This window comes from Psittacula echo, assembly GCF_963264785.1.
Source record: "Psittacula echo genome assembly, chromosome: 5".
Lineage (NCBI taxonomy): Eukaryota > Metazoa > Chordata > Aves > Psittaciformes > Psittacidae > Psittacula > Psittacula echo.
The window spans coordinates 89,443,638-89,465,419 of NC_137739.1; the positions used below are offsets into that span (position 1 = coordinate 89,443,638).

General features: G+C 50.8%; 1 protein-coding gene across 1 annotated transcript in view; it reads right to left on the bottom strand.

Moving 5' to 3' along the window:
- Nucleotides 1–2,169: 2,169 nt before the first annotated feature.
- CCDC9B (coiled-coil domain containing 9B) overlaps nucleotides 2,170–21,782 on the bottom strand; it is a gene marked incomplete at both ends in the record, with an annotated part of 34,982 nt that continues 15,369 nt past the window's right edge. Inside the window, 8 exons of the mRNA XM_080618466.1 lie at nucleotides 2,170–2,943; nucleotides 3,291–3,348; nucleotides 7,668–7,761; nucleotides 8,212–8,265; nucleotides 8,772–8,821; nucleotides 10,151–10,335; nucleotides 13,332–13,406; nucleotides 20,651–20,800. Coding sequence (XP_080474592.1) covers nucleotides 2,170–2,943; nucleotides 3,291–3,348; nucleotides 7,668–7,761; nucleotides 8,212–8,265; nucleotides 8,772–8,821; nucleotides 10,151–10,335; nucleotides 13,332–13,406; nucleotides 20,651–20,800 — 1,440 coding nt within the window. The remainder of the gene's footprint in view (nucleotides 2,944–3,290; nucleotides 3,349–7,667; nucleotides 7,762–8,211; nucleotides 8,266–8,771; nucleotides 8,822–10,150; nucleotides 10,336–13,331; nucleotides 13,407–20,650; nucleotides 20,801–21,782) is intronic.

A 21,782-nucleotide genomic window follows, 5' to 3' on the forward strand; every position in this document is an offset into this window, starting at 1 on the left:
GAATTACAGGAAATGTCAAAAAGGAAAGTATCTGCTTTAATTCATCTGCATCCAAAGGTGATGTCTGATGCTGATTGCGTAGTTTATGCACACCTGGAAACATCTTAAACTTATTGGGAAGAGGGGAAAGTGAGGCAGGAACATGCTCTGGTGTGTGGGTATGATCAGGCAATGGAGAAAGAGCGTTGCAGCTAGGAAGGAGATAGGTGGGAAGGTGGGATGAAATGGTAGAGGGTGACTGAGACACCAGTTAACCCCTCATTTCCCCCTAGCATCAGTACACTTGGTGTTCCCAAGCAAGTATGTTCAGAGAGCAATACCAGCTCAAGTTCCAGGTTAAGCACTCCCATACCTGCTTGGCTAAGTGCAAACACCAGGTTAAGGCACCTTCTCACCTAGACATAAGGCTGTGCCTATAGTTAGGGCTGCCCTAATGAAATCCATGAGGAATGATGGAGTAGAGGGCCTTGAAGTGGACTCAGAGTCCTGTTACCAAATCACAGGAATCTCCACTGCTGAGGTGAACATAAACTGCTCTAATTCATTGTTCCCTCTTAGTTGGTGTCTGCTTGAAGTTATCCTCACTGAGAAAAGCAGTCATTAATTCCTTCCTCCTCTGCTTAGGGGGATTGGGGGTAGATTAGAGGCATGGCCTGGGCAGTAAATTCCCACTATGTGAATCCAAGTGTCTCCTAAATGTTTTCCTCAATGCTGTTGGAATTAACTTCCCTCATTTGAAGGAATTTGAGTTCAAGCACAGAACCAGCTCCTGCTGCTTAGCTCTTGGTGGTTTGTCTTTTCTCCAGAGCTGTAACACTTGCTCTTCTCCATGCCTTTTGTATAGGACTGGATTAGAGTGAAAGTCCTTTGTTAGCAGCTTAACTACTCCATCCCTAAGCTCATTTGTACCCTGGGGATGAAAACTGAGCCATACCCAGTGACAAGCTGCTGGGCGGGGGTCTGAAGGAAAGCCTGCTGGAACCAGTGATCTGGCTGCCCAGCTTTGAGCAGCCTATTGCCTGAAGTGCCTACTTATGGACTAGAGCTGCTGCTGCTCTACTTAAAGGGTAAAGCCAGGAGTATCCTGAGAGCAATTCAAGTGTTAGGCAAGCTGGCCTGTGTGCTGGACATGCTCATCTCTCTCCTTTGAAGAGACATGAAGCCCAGATCTTAAGTTAAGTGCCTCTGTGCTCAGCTGGAGTTAGATGGAGTGAACTGCCACCATTACTGCCTAAACTGGTGGCAGGATCCCAGCCTGATGTACTGGTCTGATCTGCTGCTGTGGATACGACATCCTGCTCTGAGGGTAACACTGCCTGGAAAACCCCATCTTGCAAAGGTACCAAACAGAGCTAAAGAGCCCCTACCCTCCCTCCCTACAACTCCTCCTAATTTCTACCTTACTTTTCTGCCTGTTTTGTTCTTCCTCTGGCTTTGCTTGTTCTGCATTTCCTTCCTGGCAGAAACCTCTTTGCTTGTGTAAAACCTGGAGCATCACTACACAACCAGATCTCTTCTTCCTCCTCTCTGCTGAGTTCACAGGCCTTTCCAACAGAAGCCATCACACCCTTTGTATCTAGACAATGCCTTGCAGTTACCACATGTATAACTCCAAGTGTAGCATTAACACATCTTGTACTGGGAAGAGAATCCCACATGCAGCTGACCTTCAAACTACTGACCATGAGGTGGGCCTCTAAAGCTTTGCAAGTGTTCTGTAAGGGACCACACTGACCTCAAGCTATTATAGTTGTGATCAGTCCAGAGACAAAGATAAATTCATCCCAGTATCCTTTCTGAAGTTATCCCTTTCCAGGAATAGCTTCAGTTTGTGCCCCAACTAATGCACATCATCGACCAGACTCAGCAGTCCAGTTTTCTGTCCACATTGTCCTGTTTGACTTTCCCTTGTTTCCCCATCCACTGCAGGGCAGGTCTTTGGGATGCACAGATTTAGACTACCTGAGGGATCCATATCACTGCTATTAATCTGCTATCCTATATTAGTGAATATTTCTGGATAGTTATCTGGTGTGATGCTGTTCTGGCCACAGCAAATGAAGTTGTGGACCTGTACTGTGGCTGAGTGCATTAATGGGATTACAAACACACCATGGGAGTGGGGTCAGGAACTCACCTTCTGCCTCAGGCAAGCCAGTGCAGTCTCTGCTAGTTGAGAGTGTCCCCACTGTCCTTGTCCTTGCAATCCTCAGGCTGGTCCCCTTCCCTGGGCTGTGATTTTGCTGTGTCCTGCTCAGAGTCAACAGTCTTGTCAGAGTTGGCTTTCCCTGGGGGCAAAGGCTCTTTGTGCTCACTGCCTTCAGCATCTTCACCTCCTTTCAGTGCAACTGCCTGCCCCTGCAGGGCAGTGCTTGGGGTCACTTCCTCCCCTCTTTCTCCCACCAGCTGTCTTTGACCTGCATCCAGTCTGTCTCCTGCTGTGTCCACCTCTCCCCCGTGGCTGTTTGCGGAGCCCTCAGTGGACTCCTGTTCTGAAGCTGTGCTTTTCTCTAAGGCAGCTCCATCTACATTCACTGCCACAGGCAATGACAAGGTCTCCTCACTGCCATGCCTGCTGGCCTGCACGGTGCTTGGAAGGCTGCTCTGTGAAGCAGCGCTGTCACTGCTCTCCTGGGGGATGTCAGCAGGGTCAGGCTTCCCACTGGCATCTTCCCCAGCCCCTTCATTACTTGGCTTGGGCCCTGGCTCCGAGTCTCCTGTGGTGGCCACAGACACCTCCACACTGGAGCCCTTCGTTCCTCGCCGCTCCTCCTTCCGACCACTGTGGGCAGAATGGACCTTTCCACCTTTGAGCCTTTGTGATGAGGAGGCCCCATGATCCTGGGGGTTTGGCTGTTTGACCTTCTCCTCCAGCTCAGCTGTGCAGTTCTCTTCCACTCCCTCCTCACCTCTGCTCTTCCGCTTCTCCATACCAAGGCTCCTCTGAGGAAAGAAGGAGATATTTAGTTCAGCTTAGTCAAATACCAGGATATGGTATTCATTGTCTATGATAGTTCTCAAAAACGTGAGGAAATGCTTGCAGAGGCCATTAAAGGACATAAAAGGATGTAGGTGGAGAAGTGTTCAGTTGCCAGAATAAGTGGGGTTGTGCTGACAGAGGGTCAATGCAAGAAGTGAAGTTGCTCTCTCATCATCTGGTGAGTGCTCAACAAGGGCACATTTATCCCATCACAGAGGTCTCCCAGCTCTGCCCTGGTTGAGAGCCTCCAAGTGTCGATAGGGCATGTTCTGAGAGAACTCAGCAGCCAGCCTTGATCTCCTGAGCTCACCTGGCTGTCGAGGTCATCCTTCACAAACGACACGTCCTCTCCTTCTTTTGCGTCCCATCTGTCAAGGAAATAAATGATTAAAGAACTCAGAATTTAGGCCTTCAAATATAGAATCACAGAATGGTTTGGGTTGGAGGGACCTTAAAGCTCATCCTGCTCCAACACCCTGCCATGGGGGTCTAGTGATGCCTCACACTAGACCATGCTGCTCCAAGCCCTGTCCAACCTGGCCTTGAACACTGCCAGGGATGGGGCAGCCACAGCTTCTCTGGGCACCCTGTGCCAGCGCCTCAGCACCCTCACAGGGAAGAGCTTCTGCCTTATCTCCAACCTAAACTTCCCCTGTTTCAGTTTGAACCCGTTACCCCTTGTCCTATCACTGCAGTCCCTGATGAAGAGTCCCTCTCCAGCATCCTTGTAGACCCCTTCAGACACTGGAAGCTGCTCTGAGGTCTCCACACAGCTTCTCTTCTCCAGGCTGAACAGCCCCAGTGTTCTCAGCCTGGCTCCATAAGGGAGCAGCTCCAGCCCCTGAGCATCCTCATGACCTCCTCTGGACTTGCTCCAACAGCTCCATGAACTTCTTATGTTGAGGACACCAGAACTGCACCCAGTGCTGCAAGTGGAGTCTCACCAGAGCAGAGTAGAGGGGCAGGATCACCTCCTTTGAGCTGCTGCTTACACTCTCCTATGGCAAAGCCACTCTCCCTGCCCGATCCTGAGGAGGAATTTCTACCAGGGCCATGCATTCCTTGTCTGAGCCCCTTGACCAGGCAATGAAAGATAAAGGCAGCAGACAAACTGGTCCAGTTCCTTTTGGCACCTGCTACAGCACTCAGCCCTTCCCGATGCTCATCTGAGACCACTAAATCTTAATGAACTGGTTGTGATAGTTCTAAATGTAATGAAAACATAAAATCCAATTGCCAGAACAGACAGGGGCTGTTAGACTAATAAGATATGTATAAATTTGTTTATGCTGATGTCTGCCACAGTCTCATTCTGCTGCCTGACAGTGCCCAAGTATCCTGCATCTCCACGGCAGCAGACAGAGGCACCCAGCGAAGGATAAAACGGCTTTGGAGTAAGCAGCTTGGGAGACTGGAGACATGGACACGGGCAAGCAGACCGCAAGGATGCCATAGGATCAGCCTGAAGCTTTCTGCCCCTCTCAGCATCACTGGCAGATGCTTAGGTTAGAGTTTGGAAAGAGGGCAAATGCACTTAATGCCTCCCAGTACTCACCCAGCTTCCAGAAACGTGCAGCTCTGGGATTTCCTGAGCCTGAGATGGTCTCTCTGTGTTGAGTCATGCTTAGGAGACAACCTCTTCTAAGGATTTATGCAAGTGCATTTTGACCCCAAATAAATTTGCAGCACCTACAACATCCTGTGCCACAGCTTAATGAAAGGCTGTGATGAACTGCTTGCTTTTGCTTGTTTGTATTTGCTAGCGTGGATATAGACCTGAATGTGCTCAGGCAGTGCTACTGGGCAGGGCGGGATCTCAGTAACCCTTAGTTCTTGTATGTGTGCCTGGTGAGTGAATCACACACAAACACGTATATAATATACACATTCCTCCGTGCCCCATACTCTTAAAACACACGTGCAAAGGTGTGTGAGGTCTAATTCTTCTCTGCTGTTCTTACCAGCCTCTTCATATGGCAAACCTGGATCAAGATACAAGACGCACATCGAGGTGACTGCAGTCAGGCATTTCCAGAGGCAAGTGTGTTACAGTGACCCCCTGTACCCTTGTGGAAGTTGTATGGGATTTACATCACAGGCTCCTCCACACCATCACACTAAGCTGCTCCACACCGTCTTTATATCTTGCGCTGTCCTTAGGGCAGAAGTGAATTGTGTTTGCAAGCACCTCAAAGCTCTCAGAGCCAGAGGGTGAAGCAGCTTGGAGCAGTGCTGCAGGGCTTGGAGACAGACCCAGCACCAAACCACAGCCAGGGGATCATGTCCTGAATACATACCAGGTCCCTGCCACTCATGGTCCAGCTCAAACCACAAAAGGGACCCTTTTTTACAAGCAGTCCCCACCACTGGCGTTCTGTTTTCCATGGTGCCCTGCAGAGATTCTGAACATCAGCCTGCAGGGATAGAGCTCATCACACAGAGTCAAGCATGTCAAATTCCAGCATGGGCTGCCCTGGTGCTCAGCTCCCCTCTGCACTCAGCACTGATGCTGGTGGGACCAATGACTGCTCTCCCTGGATGGATATCTAAAGAGAGGAATTACAGGTTTCTGTCTCTCCCTGCTCCATCTGCTCTAGCACTGCATAGCTCCTGCAGAGCCAGCCCAGAACAGACCACCCACACAGGCCTAAAGATAGCCCAAACTAGCTAGACAGCAGTTCTGAAACACTCAGCATCTCCTCCCCATCATTACCATGAACACACCAGTGTTATTAATCAGTATGAGGCAATGAAAATGCTCAGTGTGTTCCCTAGCATGGCCAGAGCTATCCATCACAGATGCTCATATGGGAGCTTGGCTCCAAATTCTTTATGGGCAAGATGCTGCTGGAAGTCATCACCAGATGCTCCCAAGGGGTCTTAGCACTGCTCTTGAGTTGCTTGGACCTAAATAGTGATAAAGGGCAGATACAAGTGAAGGTAAGGAATATTCAGCACCCTAAAGACTCCCTGAGCTGAGGTTTGAAATTAAGAGGAAAAGCTTCAGGAATGGCTCTTCCCAAAGAGAAGCAGTGGAGCAAAGGATGCTCTTCAGCTCATCGGCTTTTCTTTCCCAGTACATTTTATTGGGATGGAGCTGAGGACAGCAAGGGATGGAATGTAACACACAAACAAAGATAACTGGATTATTTGCATGCTGCTGATCCTATTCTTCATTGATTTATCAGATTTAAATTTAATTGTTAAAAGCATGATTAAGTGAGAGGGCTCACGAAGGCAGAAGACACCCCATCTTTATGCTGTAAGTGGATTTCCTGTCTGCAGCACAACCAGCTGAGAGCTACCGCTGCTCAGGTGCATTTCCCCAGTGCACAGTCCCTGGAAACAAAAGCAACGTAAGATCTTTAGCCTTAATACAGTGCCAGGCTCTGCACAGTATACCCACTCTAAGAAACCTGGAAAGCGGCTTTGGACAAGGGCCTGTAGGGACAGGCCAAGGGGAATGGCTTTAACCTGCCAGAGGGGAGACTGAGATGAGCTCTTAGGCAGAAGCTCTTCCCTGGGAGGGTGCTGAGGCGCTGGCCCAGGGTGCCCAGAGAAGCTGTGGCTGCCCCATCCCTGGCAGTGTTCAAGGCCAGGTTGGACACAGGGGCTTGGAGCAAGCTGCTCCAGTGGAAGGTGTCCCTGCTTGTGGCAGGGGTTGGAGCTGGAGGAGCTTTAAGGTCCTTTCCAACCCAAACCGGGCTGGGATTCTATGATTCTATTGTCCTGAAGCAGCAGAATCCTGCACACACAGACCCTGCCCAGCACTCTCCATTTCAGCCAGTAACATCAAGCAGGAGCTCACCTCCAGCTAACTCACTTGTGGTGGGAAACAATATGAGTGCCCATGAAGCACATCTCTGCGCGCCATAGCTGCATGGTCACAACTGACCTGCATGGCCAAAGAATATCAATGTTAAATGCTGCTGGAATGGTTTTATATGGATAAATGAAGAGGCTTGGGATCTGTAATCAAGCCTTCATCCTTTTGTTGCCTACTAAAGGGGATGGCAGTGCTGAGACTCCAATCACTGTTATTAAACTGTTGGTGTGGCTCCAGGAAGCTGCAAACTGCACTCAAGTTTAATTATGAAGAGCAGCAGGGGAGGGGACCCCTGGGAGGATGTGGATGAACCTGGGAAACACACTTGGTTCTGCTGATATTCTGAAATCAGTTCAGTGCAAAGAAGTACATTGCTGTGTGCTGCCCACAGCAGGAGCAGGCCACCTCCTCCTCACCAGCCTGGGATCTTCAAGAACTGATTAAGAAGGGGCATCTGTACCACAGCATCAATCCTCATTGCTATCAGTTTGGCTGAGAACTATCTTTGGAGCTGCTCCTTTATATCAGCAGTGACTGGAAGTCAGATAAGACTAAGTGTTCAAGGCCAGGTTGGACAGGGACCTGAGCAAACTGTTCTAGTGGGAGGTGTCCCTGCCCATGACAGGGGGGTGGAACTGGATGATCTTTAAGGTCCCTTCCAACACAAAGCAGTCTATGATTCTAAGTGAAGTCCTGCTAGACATGGTCCCAGCCAACAAGAACTCACACAAACGGCTGCCTGTTCAGGTGGAACAATATCATTTCTTGTCTGTCCCTTTGCACAATTCAGCAAGGAATGAGGCCTGGATGTGTGTATCCCAACCATCAGCTGGGATATTGTAGTGCTGCCAGCCTCCTTACCTCCTGGCTCTGCCGGTCAGCCTGTCCTTGCCTTTGGCTCGGCTGCTCACTGCAGGTACCACTTTTGGACCAGGATTGCTCGCGTTTGCTCCACCTAGAAGACAGGTTGGAAATGCCATGCAGGAGCAGGCAGAACCAGCTGATGGACCACAGAAATGGCCAACATCCTCCTATGAGTGGGAAGGACCTCTGGAGGAAAAGCCTCTGAAGCTGTATGCATACAATACATAAAATATCTAAAATAATAAATACAAATAGAGAATTCAGGGGTGTTTCTTCTACATTTTTTACTCCAAATTCCAATTATAACTTTAAATCATTCCTTGGCTAGGCTGCCTTGTGCTGTTCTTGGAAGACTTGTTCCTGTTCTCCCTTGCCACATAGCACAGACCGTACCACACAGCTCTGAGGGCAGCCACATGGCATGCTCCCAAAAGGCACTCCAAATCCATGAGCATGCCTGGCAAGAACCCTCTCCATGAGGGTGTATCAGAGGTGCTGACATTCAGTGGGGTGACAGAACCAAATCCTGTGGTTTACTCACCTCTCCCATCGGGAGGAAAGGATTTGTGCTGGAATTTCTTTGCATTTCTTCCCCCTGAAAGGACAAAGCAAAGCACGCACGGAAGTGAGCAAGGTTCTGCAATGGACACACAGCACAAACCCTGACGTTCAGATAGGGTGTCACAAGGGAGAACTTTGTTCTGCCAGTCCATCTCCTGAGCAACAGGAGTCATGATGGACTTATGCTAGTAAGGAAGCCAGCAGGTGCCACAGGGATCAAAGATGATGTGCTCTGGAACAGGATTGCCTCTCAACCCAGTGTTTGGGAAAGGAGGCAGCGCTGAGCCTCCGCGCTGTGTCATACAAGGTTACAGAAGCCACTGCTCTCCCTGGGGAGGTAAAAAGCACTAGCACCCAGATGCTCAAATCCCCTCCCCTGAGCACTCTGCAAAGCAGAGAGGGCTGAGACCCCAACACTGTGCTCAGAGGCCCAGAAAAGCAGAGTGTCACAAGTGACAGCACGACGGCTGCTGCAGCACTGGGATCCCAGGATCAGCATTCACTAAGCGTCAGGACAGAGTCTAGGTGTCCCTTGCCAACCTTTCTTATTGCTGGGATTATCCAAGGCTGGCTCCCCATCCTCTTCAAACCTGCAGGTTAAAAACAGGCATTGTCAGACCTGAGCGTTCTCCTCAGTGTGCAAAGCATGGGCAGGAGACCTCGAGATGACGCAGGCTCCAGCCTCGGCCCTTCTGCACCAGCGCACTGGCAAACAGAGGTTTAGCAGCAGGAGCTGAAGCTGCATGCACCAACCAGGAGAAAGGAGGCTGTGAGGCAATTCTACCCCAAAGGAGAACCTCCAAAACCTTTACATCAGTACCCAATTGTATAGACTGAATTCTGTGAATATCCATGAAGCCTAGAGGTGCCTGTAGCATAGCTGTACCATGCTCCAATGCAGCTTCCAAACACAATCTAAAGTAGCGTCAGGACTTGCCATCTCAGATCAGACTCGTTCAGTTGGTTTCTAATCCTGCTTGGTTTGCATTATGGTTTTTGTCTTAAAAATGGATAGATGGGAGAACATAGGGCTCAAAGCTGCCTTGCCAGCAACACTCAGCACCTGCTTAAGTCAATTCACCTCTCTCAGTTGGGGTCTCAGGGACTGAAAATCTGTGTATTTGATCCTATTCCTCAGCCAAAAACATCATCCCACCTGTCTGCCTTGTACAAACTCCTATCAGCAAACCTACAGAACACTCCCCAACTCCGCACCCTACCGAAACCTGTCCTGCTGCAGGTGCCAAGGCATCCTTCAAAGCTCTCCAGCTGCTGTGACCCAGTAGAACAAGCACAGTTAGAGGGACAGTGTTTAAAGCAGGGAAGTGTCAGACCCCATTAGGAGCTCTCCCACAGTGTCTCCTGCATGTCCCCATATCATACAGGCAGCTCAGAAGTGATCCCCTCACACTGCAGTGCCTGAACCAGCTCAGTTTATGAGGTGTGGAGGATTTAGGCATATTGGCCTGTCCTGTGATTCAAAAGAAAGGAGAAACAAGCAGGACAGTGCTAAAGCCTGTGGACTAGCAATGTGAGTTTGTCCATTCCTGTTCCTAGAAGAGCACCTGCACCCTCCTGACACTGGATTTGGCCATGTGGGGATAAAAAGAATCCTCCAGATGCTGACTGAGCATTCATTCATGCTCACCTCCCTCCCACAGTCCAAGGCCTGGCTGGACCCAAGGCAGGCTATCTGTCAGCACACACTATCTCCTATCAGGGTAGGAGCCCTCAGCTCAGAAAGAACACATGAGAACCACTCTGATATCTGGTCCCACTGATCGACATGGTCAGGAGGAGAAAGAGCAGTGTGGATTTGGTCAGGGAGAGGCACATGCAGCTCATCACTGCACAAGAGCTCATCACTGGCTGCAGGTGGCCTGCTGCAGACAAAGCACCTGGGGCAGGGGAGGACCTACATGTGCTCTGACTTCTCCACATCCCAAGCCCGTCGCCACTCGCCCTTCGCGTTCTTGTGCCGTGCCACTCGTTCCAGGTCAATCTGATCCCGCTCCCGCTTCCAGCGTAGGTACTCTGAGCGCTCCCGTCCTGTCATGGGGAAACTCAGGTCTCCAGGGCTCTTCGGGACTGACTTCCCACCATCCTAACATAGGAGAGAGAGCTTCTGGTTAATAACAGTGTCTGAAGGAGCTGCATTCAGGGCACCTTGTACTGCCACCGCCAGAGATGCTCAGCAACACTTGAAACGGGCTGGAGCTAGGTCAGCTTCTCTCTCTGAAGTGATGTGCACACACAGTGCTTTACCCACTGCCTGAACACACTAGTCCCAGTGCTGGTTGACTTTACAGGGAGGAAAAGGGAGGCAGAAGAGGTTATAAAGCTTGGATGGAGTTATGCTGTAAATCCATATTCGGATCAGAACAAGCCACCATTCCCTTCCAGGGATATTCCACAATGAGAATCTGCGGCAGTAGATTCCTGAAAAGTTGTCCCACTTCACCCAGACTACACAAAGAGTCTTTCATTTCAAAGGATTAAAATTGCTTCCACCTAAGCCCTTGTATTTTGCCATCTGGATACACTCCTGATGCCTTCATGAGATGGGCCTTCACTGCTGTTTCTCCCACCTGAACCCCAATGGTTCTTTGGTTCTCACTGCACCAAACCTCCTGATCTGGGAGGTAGCTGCCATAGAATGCTGTTTTTCATTCTAGCTATTCAATACCCAATTCCAAACTTTGAAAACATGCTTTAATTCCATGCACAAATGGCCACAGGACTGATTCACCCCATCTGTACTTATAGTCACTTTAACTGCAGGCATAAACTACACAGTGGCTGTGACCTGCTGTGCTCCTGCTCACCTGAAGGCTTTAAAACCAAATGTTCTCAGGTTTTCCTGGAAGAGGCACTTTGCTAAGGTTGACTTAAGGCACATAGCTCCTGGAGTGCCTGCAACACCTCCCAGCAGAGTCTGAGAGGCTGAACTCTCACAGAAGATGCTGATTAATCCCCCTACTTGAACACTTTGGTACACTTAAAGTTACGCTTTTGAAATCCTTCATGTTCGTAGGGTCCTGAAGGAAGACAGCATTCTATGGCCACCAGGCATCCTTCAGAGCTGCAGTTAGGAGGCTGGTGCCAACCCTGCATCCAGGGGATGCGGTAGTTATGGCCAGGAGCAGCATCCTCAGAGCAAAGGGTCTCTGCCTTCACTGCCTTCAGCCTCTTGGTTTATCACTCCTCCTCATGACACACTAGTTAAGTGCTGCCACTGTTCAAAACCTTAAAGCTTAATGTGGAGATAGTTCAGAGCTGATGGAGCATGGAGGGGCTGGGAGCAGCCCTGCTGTCAGATTAATGGCCATGGTGGAAACAGGAGCCAAGTGGCCATGGTGTGCTGTCAAGCAACACTGCACAGCAAATAGCTTAGTGCAGAGCTGAGTCCTGGGGTGCTAATTACCAGCAGCTAATTCATCACTTCCTACACGTGCCTTTCCCTCACCCCTTCCCAAACAGGGATTAACTCCTTGGCATGGCAGCACGGATAAAAGCAAAGCAGGGAGGAAGGAGGGACTGAAAGCCATGTTACCAAGGAGACCCACCCGCGTGGGCTGGAGATGGGGTGGCAGTAATTGCTCCTCCATTCGTTAGCTGGCAGGAGCTGGGGATCTGAACTGCATCCCCAAGGAGGGAGGGATGAGGTCTGCAGAAAGGCAAAACACACTGGGGCAAAGCCAGGGTAAGCACTGGTCCCTGGGCTGGAGCACAGGCCCAGAGATGCTCCCACAGCTTCCAGCCCCATGGTGTTGTGGTAAGACACACGTCCTACCACGATGGATCCTGACGTACCCAAAAAGGAGAAGCATGCAGAGCTGAGCATCACACAGCAGGGTTCAACCTCCAGAAGGTGGAGGATGAGGAAGGTGTCCTGCGCCATTACCTGGACTCTTAGCAAAGGGGAAGCCAAAAGCAAGGGAAAGGCTGAGCCTGACGTCCCTTCTCACTCACAGATAGATGCAGAGGTGGATGTGCAGAGCAGAGGGAGCTGGTCACTGGCTGGGGCTCCCCTTACCTGCAGTATAGCTGTGCTTAGCTGGACCGCAAGGCTCTTGTGCTCCCCTTTTTTGTGCTCAGGGGGATCTCAACTGGAATTAATGTTTAAGAGCCCATCTGTGTCCTCCTAATGAAACACACTGAGGTGGGGCTATTCAATTTGTGCTCCATTAATTAAAGCATCTGCAGGCTCAGGGGAGCCAGACATCCTCCAGAGTTTGCATTCAGCAGTCAGAGGGAAAATCAGTGCTTTAATTTACCTCCATCCTACCCAGCTTCTGCAGAAACGAGGGGCTGTAGCTCAAGCAGCCTGACCTTTCAACACACAAGCAAATGGTTCTGGGAGAGAAACCAGCTTGGCCTGTGCTGCCACATGGGTGAGCTCCTTACCCTTTGTTAACAGCCCTGCTGCTGTGCTGGGGCATTAAGCAGCCATGACAAGGTGTGACGGGCAGGTCCCCTGTCACCTCCTTCCAGTGCTGACTGCTTCATAGAATCATAGAATCCCAGAGTGGTTTGTGTTGGAAAGGACCTTAAAGCTCCTCCAGCTCCAACCCCTGCCACAGGCAGGGACACCTTCCACTAGAGCAGCTTGCTCCAAGCCCCTGTGTCCAACCTGGCCTTGAACACTGCCAGGGATGGGGCAGCCACAGCTTCTCTGGGCACCCTGGGCCAGCGCCTCAGCACCCTCCCAGGGAAGAGCTTCTGCCTAAGAGCTCATCTCAGTCTCCCCTCTGGCAGGTTAAAGCCATTCCCCTTGGCCTGTCCCTGCAGGCCCTTGTCCCAAGCCCCTCTCCAGGTTTCCTGCAGCCCCTTCAGGCACTGGAGCTGCTCTCAGGTCTCTCCTTAAGGAGCCTTCTCTTCCCCAGGCTGAATGAGCCCAACTCTCTCAGCCCAGCTCCAGGTGTGTTATCTGCTCAGCAAAGCTTTGGATGATGAGAGGGCTGAACAGCGGGCACCACATCAGAGCACACGACTGCTTCCTTTAGGGCTGAGGCAGCTCTTACTGTTTGGGATGTGCATCTGACTGGTTTTCTGTTCCAAAACAAGGATCCCCCCAAAGGGACACAGGACCCCACTCACCTTCTGTCTGTGCTCACTTTCTGGGCCTCTGTCACTGTCTGATCTCCTCTTCTCTGCTGTTCTCCTCTCTTCTGCCTGCAAGAGCACAGACACAGGAATTATGTCAAGTATTAAGCAAGGCCTCCTGGCAGCGGTGTCAGTGCCTGACCCTGTGTCCACCAGAACGTGTAAGAGCTGCCCTGAAAAGGTCAGAAAAAGAGGAAAGATTGGTTTCTGGCCAACATGGTAAAGACTTCTGTCCCTGACAAATGCGATGCTCTTCCACTGAGGTCCATCCCTGCTTCCTCGGGGTTTAGCCATGCTGCAGGTTCTGCTCTGGAGTTCAGAATCCCCAGCCTGGCAGGAGGTGAAAATCAGCCCCTTTGTCTTAATGAACTGCAGACACTAAACATGAGGCAGGGCACAGGCCAGGCAATCCTCTGCCCCTGTGTGGGACTGATCATACAGCCACAGCCATGCAGAGGTGAGGCTGGGACCACAGTGGGCTTAGCAGAACAGGCTGCAGAGCATGAATGCCTTTAAGAAAGGCTTTGTGCCCTGGCTAGGTAAGGCTGTTGGGTGCCACCGGGAGGGCTGCTTGTGGGCAGATGAGGGCAGGCTACCAGCATGTTCCTGATGCTGCTGAGCCCCCCAGGCAGGGGCTGGAGCTTGCTGAGGGCTCTGCGCTGGGGTTGTGTCAGCCTCACACTAACACTGCCACAGTGAGAGGCTTTGGGGTGCTGCAGCCCAGCAGAGCCCCCAGGTTCCCCTCCCTGTGAGCTGCTGCGTGGGGGGCTGAGGTCACCACGGTGCCATTCTGCAGTGCCAAGCAAAACTGAAACACAAAGAGGAAACAGAGCACAAAGTCCCAGCTCAGCGCTTCCAGAAAGCGGTGGTGCAGGGAGGGCCAGCCCGGGCTGGAACAGGACTTTTATCCCAGCCTTTTGCCAGCCCCAGGTTTAGCCCAGCATCACAGGGCTGGATGGGGACTTGATCGCTCCCTCCAACTGCCTGAGAAGAGGATGGAGCCAGGAGGGGCTGGGCTCTGCTCCCAAAGAACAAGGGATGGGACAAGAGGAACCGGCCTCAAGCTGCACCAGGGCAGGTTTAGATGGAGCTGAGGAACAATTCCTGCCCCAAAGGGTGCTCAGGCATTGGAACAGGCTGCCCAGGGCAGGGCTGCAGTCACTGGCCCTGCAAGTGTTCACACACCGTGAAGATGAGGCCTCAGTGCCATGGGTTAGGGGTGGCCTTGGCAGTGCTGGGAATGGTTGGACTGGATGAGCTTGAAGGGCTTCCCCAACCTGGTTGGTTCTATGATTCTATGAAACTCAGGATACCAGTCTCAATTCCTGCTGGCTCTGCCCAGCCTCCAAAGGCAGCTCATCCCACTGCAGCCTTTCCCATGTACCTGGTGGGATTGGCAGGGAGCAAGCTGGGACAGTCTTTTGAGCATTGTCCACAAGTGCCAAGCCTGAGGCAGGTGGGAGGTGTGACCACAGAGCCAGTGCTCATGGACACTGCACTCAGTGCATGACGGCTTCATGGATCTGACTGGTGTGAAGCTTGTGGAAATAGATCCTTGGAAATAATGAGGAAGGTGTCAGCTGTATTGTCCTAGGAGTTCTCAGTGAACTTCCAGTGCCCAAAGGGGCCCCAGGAAACCTGGAGAGGGGCTTTGGACAAGGGCCTGTAGGGACAGGCCAAGGGGAATGGCTTTAACCTGCCAGAGGGGAGACTGAGATGAGCTCTTAGGCAGAAGCTCTTCCCTGGGAGGGTGCTGAGGCGCTGGCCCAGGGTGCCCAGAGAAGCTGTGGCTGCCCCATCTCTGGCAGTGTTCAAGGCCAGGTTGGACACAGGGGCTTGGAGCAAGCTGCTCCAGTGGAAGGTGTCCCTGCCTGTGGCAGGGGTTGGAGCTGGAGGAGCTTTAAGCTCCCTTCCAGCACAAACCAGGCTGGGATTCTGTTTAGAGAGAGATTCAAACAGCAGGAACCTGGGAACTTTGCTCACTGGAGGGGGCTGGCTGGGGAGCAGGGTGCAGATGGATGTTCAGTCTCTAAAGCAGCTGTAAAAGAAACTCACAATTTAGAAAGAGTCCAAAGGAATCAGCTGCTGTAGGAGAGCTGGAGCCCCTCTGCTCCTGGGGAGCCTTGTGTGGGAGGAGGACAGGAGGGAAGGAGCACTGATTGCCTCAGGAATGCCAAAGACAGCTCCTAATGAATGGGGAAACTGAGGCAGGGAGCTGCATGGGTGTGCTTATTGTTTCATTTCAGTCTGCATACTTCTCATTCAAGCTCCTGCAACGCGTGATTCAGTTTGGACTCTTTACAATGCCTGATTGTGTCCCCAAAGATGGGAAGCGGGAAGTCAGAGCATCCGCAGAGCCAGAGCACTGAGCCAGGCTGTGAGTAACTGCGAGGGGAGCAGCGTGGGAGCCTCTGCCTGGCTGCAGCACAGCTCCACTCCGGCTCTGCCTCTGCCAAGGAGCAGCAAAGAGCGAGCCTGCGCCCAGGAAAGGAGCTGGGGCCGTGCTGCAGCTCGTGAGACCCGGGAGGAGACCCAGCTCCTGTGAGTGCCTGCGTCCCGCTTCGGGCTGTGCCGTCCTGGGCACCAGCTCATAGGTGCACACCACAAACCCCTCTGTCACAGCGACTCTGTGACTCTCCATCCTTTTACACCCCTCCCTCCAAGCGAGGCTGCCTTTTCCCTTTGCTTCTATTTCTGCTTCTCAAAGGGCCTGTGGAAAAGAGACAGGAGCAGAAAAATCCCGTTCTTTCCTAGCAGGAATGCTGCTCTGCACTGGACATGGTCAGCTCTGCTTTCATATAATCAACCAGGTTGGAGAAGACCTTTAAGATCATTAAATCCAACCATCACATTTTGCACGGGCTCAGCAGCAGATCCTCACATTGGCTCCGTGCTGCCCCAGCGCTGCTGTCAGCCTCTCATGACACACCCAGGCCATGGGGAAGCAGAACATGTTTTTCCCCTCCCTCCTCCTCTCCACCCCCAAATGATGAAATCTGACAGTGACATTGTCATGTCATGGTTTAACTGCTCCTGCTCAGCAGGGAGGAGACGGGAGGAGGGAACAGAAACTCAGCAGACAGAGATTATGTCTGTTTATCCTCAGATCGGGGCAAGGGTTTCTTGATTTCTCAGCCATGGAAGGGTTCTGGGTGGTGCAGAGCGTGCTCCTAACCAGGATACAGGCCTGGGATCCCAAATCCTTCCTGATGCTGGGTCTGTCTGACTTCCTGATACACCCAGCCCATGTTAATGTGCAGTGGTGACGATGCTGATGCCATTACCCAGCCATCTTAAGGATTGTTTTCGACTAAGTTCTCCAAACCAAAAGCATTATCAGGCTTTTGACATCTTGGGGCTTCTTCACTATGTTCTTGTTTTAAACATAATGACCAAGAGATGTGTTGAATTAACCTTCTGGTACTCACTTCTCCAGGCATGTGTCAGCACCAGAACTGGCATCTCTTCTGCAGGAGACTGCTTTAAGAGCTTGGAGCTGGTTCTCCAGTGCTTGGGTCCCCCATTGGGATCCACTGAGCAGGAGGTTTGCATCCAGTACATCAGAGGGTATTTTTCCTATCTCTTTTGGAAAATCTGCCTCCTGATTGTGCTGCTGAAGGGAGCTGAAGCCTTTTCAGCCCCTTTTCTGCCCATCTTCCCCTCCCATCTGCAACGTGAAAGCCACTGTTTCTCCAGCCACAGGTTTGCTTTCTCTCCTGTGCAAGCACAGGAGTCAGGCTCATCTGTGTCAGCCCCTGAAAGCTGCTTCTGTGCCCCTTGATTACAAACAGCCATTTCTGATACAGCATCCTGGGAAACTCTGTTAATAAAAGGACAGTTTAAAAGCCCTGAAGCCCTATCAACTGTCTGTTTAACAGATGATTTGTAACCTGCTAAGTAACCATTGTGCTCCACTGGTCCTGGGCTGCTGGCTCGCAGCTCTGATGCATCAGTGAGCCTGAAACGCTGCCAGAGCACGCAGTGGCTGGTAGGAAAACTGGTGCTAAACATCAGGCATTACTGCTTGAAGAAAAGGCCCTGATGCAGACATAGGAGCAGCCAGGCAGAGGTGGGAAGAAAGGTGCCAGATGAGGCACCTCCAAGTCAGCAGCAGCACTGGAGTTGCATCAGTTTCCATGGTAGAAGATGAGCAGGGGGGTGCCACTGGAACATGCACTGCTCAACATGCTCATAAATGGTCTGGAAAAGGAACAGGGAGATGCCAGTTTGCCCATGATACTAAATCACCCAGGGCAGAGAAAGCTACTTGCCAGAAAAGAGCTGCAAAAGATGTCTTGACATTGAATGCCTGCATCATAAAATTACAGATGAAATTCAGTATCATAGAATCATAGAATCAATATAAATAATACCAAATAACTCACATGGAGGAAAATGCTCCTTCTTACACACAGACACACAGTTCCTGAACTATGACTGATGCCCAGGAATGAAATGTTGTACAGAGCTTGGAATTACTAACTCTGATCTGCTCTTTGCAGTCTTCCAGCACCTCTTGGAGAAGCTCATTGCTCTGAGGCACAGCATGAGACAGACTTAGAATCACAGAATCAACCAGGTTGGAAAAGCCCTTCAAGCTCATCCAGTCCAACCATTCCCCAGCACTGCCAAGGCCACCCCTAACCCATGGCACTGAGGCCTCATCTTCACGGTGTGTGAACACTTGCAGGGCCAGTGACTGCAGCCCTGCCCTGGGCAGCCTGTTCCAATGCCTGAGCACCCTCTGGGGCAGGAATTGTTCCTAATTTCCAGCCTAAAAACCTGCCTGGTTTCCATTTTGCAAGCACTGTCACCATCAGAAGAAAGCAGCACTGGTTTCAAACACCAACTCTTAGTGCAGCTTAGGAGCAGCTAAGTGCCAGGATGAGCCAGACCAAACCTCCCTCAATTCAACCAGCCCAAGCTGGCATGAGGTTGAGATGCCAACGTGATCTGTCACTTCAGGCCCCATCTGCTTCTGTCACTGATCAAGGGAAAAGGTTGACCAAGTGCAGATGGAAGAAAGTAGCTGGCAGGGGTGACTGTGGAATCCAAGCATGGAACTGCCTTACAGACACATCCTGTTGCCACACTGTAAGGTGCCTGCATGCTGAGAGCTGGGTTTGGTCCTGGCTGTTGTAGCTCTTGTCTGAGGTTACATGCCTAAAGTGCCAATATGAAGATATCTTCATTAGCGAGGGAAGGAACAGGGCCTGATCTGTCTCAGGGAAATCACTGGGAACAAGGAAATCTGAGAGCAGCTCAATTTTGCTGGGATAGCAAGAAGCATGATGCTATCTATCATTAAACAGGTGTTGCCGGCGACGTAAGTCCAAGACTGCTGTTGAGCCAGGCTCTTTCCAGCCAGAAGACCAGAGGATCAAGCAAAACTAATCTTTATTTTCAGTCTTAAGTAACGCTGAGGGTATATACTGCTCCTGAGTAGTGTTATTCAATAGCTAGAGTTATATCAAGTCCTTGTGGCTTTCCTGTGCTCTGATACAGATCCTCCTCTTGTCCAGCCAAGGAACCAAATGACTACTACACAATCCTCTCCCTGTGGATGCCACACCAGCACCTAGCCTGCTGTTGCTAGAAGAGTGCCTAAGCTTCAGTCCTGCCCTCTGCCAACTGCACGACTGAGTTTGGATGAAGGGAAAAAACAAAGGAAGGCTTTAAATGAGCTCTGGTATCTGAGGAGGAACAGCAGAGTTGCTTGTGGTGCTGGGAATTATCAGGATTACCTCCTAGCCCAAGCTGTGGGAAGGAGACCACTGTGGTTATGTATAATTGTATGCACAGGAAAGGAGGGCTGACAGGGTTATGTGAGCTCCTTGCACTGTTACATGGAGGTAATTGTATTCTTTGGGAATCAATTTAAATGAATGAGCTAAAGGAATGGTAGCACAGTGGGAGCTGGAAGTGGCAGAAGCAAGACCCAGGACACCAACCTCTGCTGAACAACCAACATCAAATGTGCCAGGCTTTAGGGACACCCTTTTTGCCAGCCCCCAGTCTGAAGCATCAGCTCTTCAGTGGTTCAGGTAGTTCAGGTGTAGGTAGCTGTGGCTCTAAGCCAGTGCAGCTCTAGTCCTGTGCTCTCATACACACCCTGAATCTAACTGCGCTGGGATCAGTGTGAGCAAGGCATGGCCAAAACCACACACATGGACCCTCAGCCTTGAATTTCACATTCCATAATGAAAGCATACAAAAGATTACCTGTTCCAGGCTGCCCATGCACCTAAACCAGGGCACAGGATCTGAAGCCAAAACCTAAGCACTCCTGCTGCTGTCTCCTAGCACAGACCCAGTCCTGATGGCCTCAGAGACAAGTATTTAAACAAGGCCAGCAAGAGCAGAAGTGGAGATGCTTGCTCTGCACATTACAGAATTACATCTGAGAGCCTCAAGGATGCTTAGACTGAAATAGGTGACATCTGCCCCATGAACCTCTGGAGAATGGTCACTAGTGGCTCAATCAGGCAGCCTGCATGAGGTTTATGGCATTCAAAAAGCTGCTTGATAGCTATGAGAAAGGAGCACATGGACTTTCAGAGCCTAGGTAAACTCTGATGAGGAGGAGAGGCTAAGATTAATGTAGGCAGATAGCAGATGGTTGGCTGCTGGCCCACAGAGGGTGCTGCATAGGTCTCCCAGCATTCCTGGGTTTGTTTGGCAGCCACGCTAAGTGTTGTTTTCCTTCCTAGTCTTTGCTGACCCTGTTTGCTGCAGGCATTCCGATTTATCTGCGCAAACTCTCCAATAGGGAAGTATCACATGCCTCCGTGTGTGTAAAGAGGAAGGTATTTGCAATGAAGTATTTGAAATGTGCTTCAAAGATTAACAAAGTTCAGGCAGCTCAGCCTGTAGGTTATGGGCAGGCACAGCAGGGCTTGGGTCCAGAAGCAGATATTACCCAGCTCTGTTAACTTTTAAGCTGTGCAGTGAGTGAAAAGAACAGTGCTCCTGACTCAGTGTGCTGTATGGCCCCAAAAAGAAGCTGGTGAGAGACAGGAGGTGAGATTCATGCCCCGTATCTGACAGTGCTGTCATCGATCGTCCCAAACCACCTATTACTTATGGACTAGTATGTTTAAGAGCCTGCTAGCTCTAGCTAGGATCAGAGAGGAGGGAAAGGACTGTAGCCTTTCCTCTCTTACAGTGATATAAACCAGAGAGTTTGATGGTGATAAGCTCCACGCTATTAATATGCAGTGCCCTGTTGCTGGGCCAGCTCCTCATCTGTCTCCACAGCCCTTCTCACGGCAGCAGAACAAGCGGATGACACTGACGTGTTGCAGTCCACTTACTTTTTCCTTGTTATCCATGGTGATGGCAATCTGCATCCTCCTGCCCCGCCGGAAAGCCACCAAATGGTCTGTCTCCTCTTCACTGGGCTCTGGCACTCTGCCGGTGCCGGGGAAGCACTCGGAGCGCTTCTCACTGACGATCCGCTTGCCCTGGGAAGGACAGGATGAGTTAAGGACAATGCCACCAGCCCTAACCATGCAGTGCCCTTCCCAGGAGAGAGGCCAGCCCCAGCCACACAGTACAGAGACAGGAGCCAGAGAGTCAGTCTTGCTGGTTTATAAAGCTGCCACCCTACTTTAAGAGATATGTCATTTTACAGGTTTAGCTGAGCACAACCTAGGTAGGGTGGGATTTATCCTGCTCAGGTGCTTGCAGCATGAACACTCATGGTTTTATTTTAGACAGGCCACCCATCTTATAGTTGTGTCTTTGAAACAAATGGGAAGTTGTCCTCTCACCAAACAACAGGTCCCAGTACAGTGTGAGGCTACACTGGAGCAGAAGCCTTGAGGGTGAAAGAGAAAGGGAACTGGTGCTGGTGCTCTCTCCATCCTTGTCCACAAAGCAGTTACTACCCTGAACTGTACTAACACTTGGTAATTTATCACCTTCATAGCTATGATTTATTCAGCGGAATAGTGCAGAGAAGTGATCTATAAACTCCATGGACAAGGGCAGTTTCCCCCTTTCCTGTATTATTTCCAGCTGTCTGTATCAGTTCAGGGCTTTACTGCACGGATTTACATCTGGTTCTTATTGTGGGAATGATGTCTGGAGCTGGCTGAACTCCTGGCAGTGCCCTGAGCCATCACTCCCACAACATGAGCACATCTTTTGTACAAAAATACATACTTCTCCTCATGTCAAAGGATCATCTTTCAGTTCCATCATGTGCCTTTTTATTGCTGCCTTACAAGGAAACGAGCAACTTCATAAATCATCTCCATCTTTATCACTGATCTTTTTCTCTCTCTCCATCTGTATGATTCCTCTGCTCCACTTTACCAGGGATGAACAAACCCCAGAAGCTTCCTCTCTAAAGGATGGTGTATTTTCCTGGTTTAGTCCTTCGACTTCCACACATCTGGAGCCTGGATTTCAAAGGAGTTCAATATCCCCAGATAAACTTCA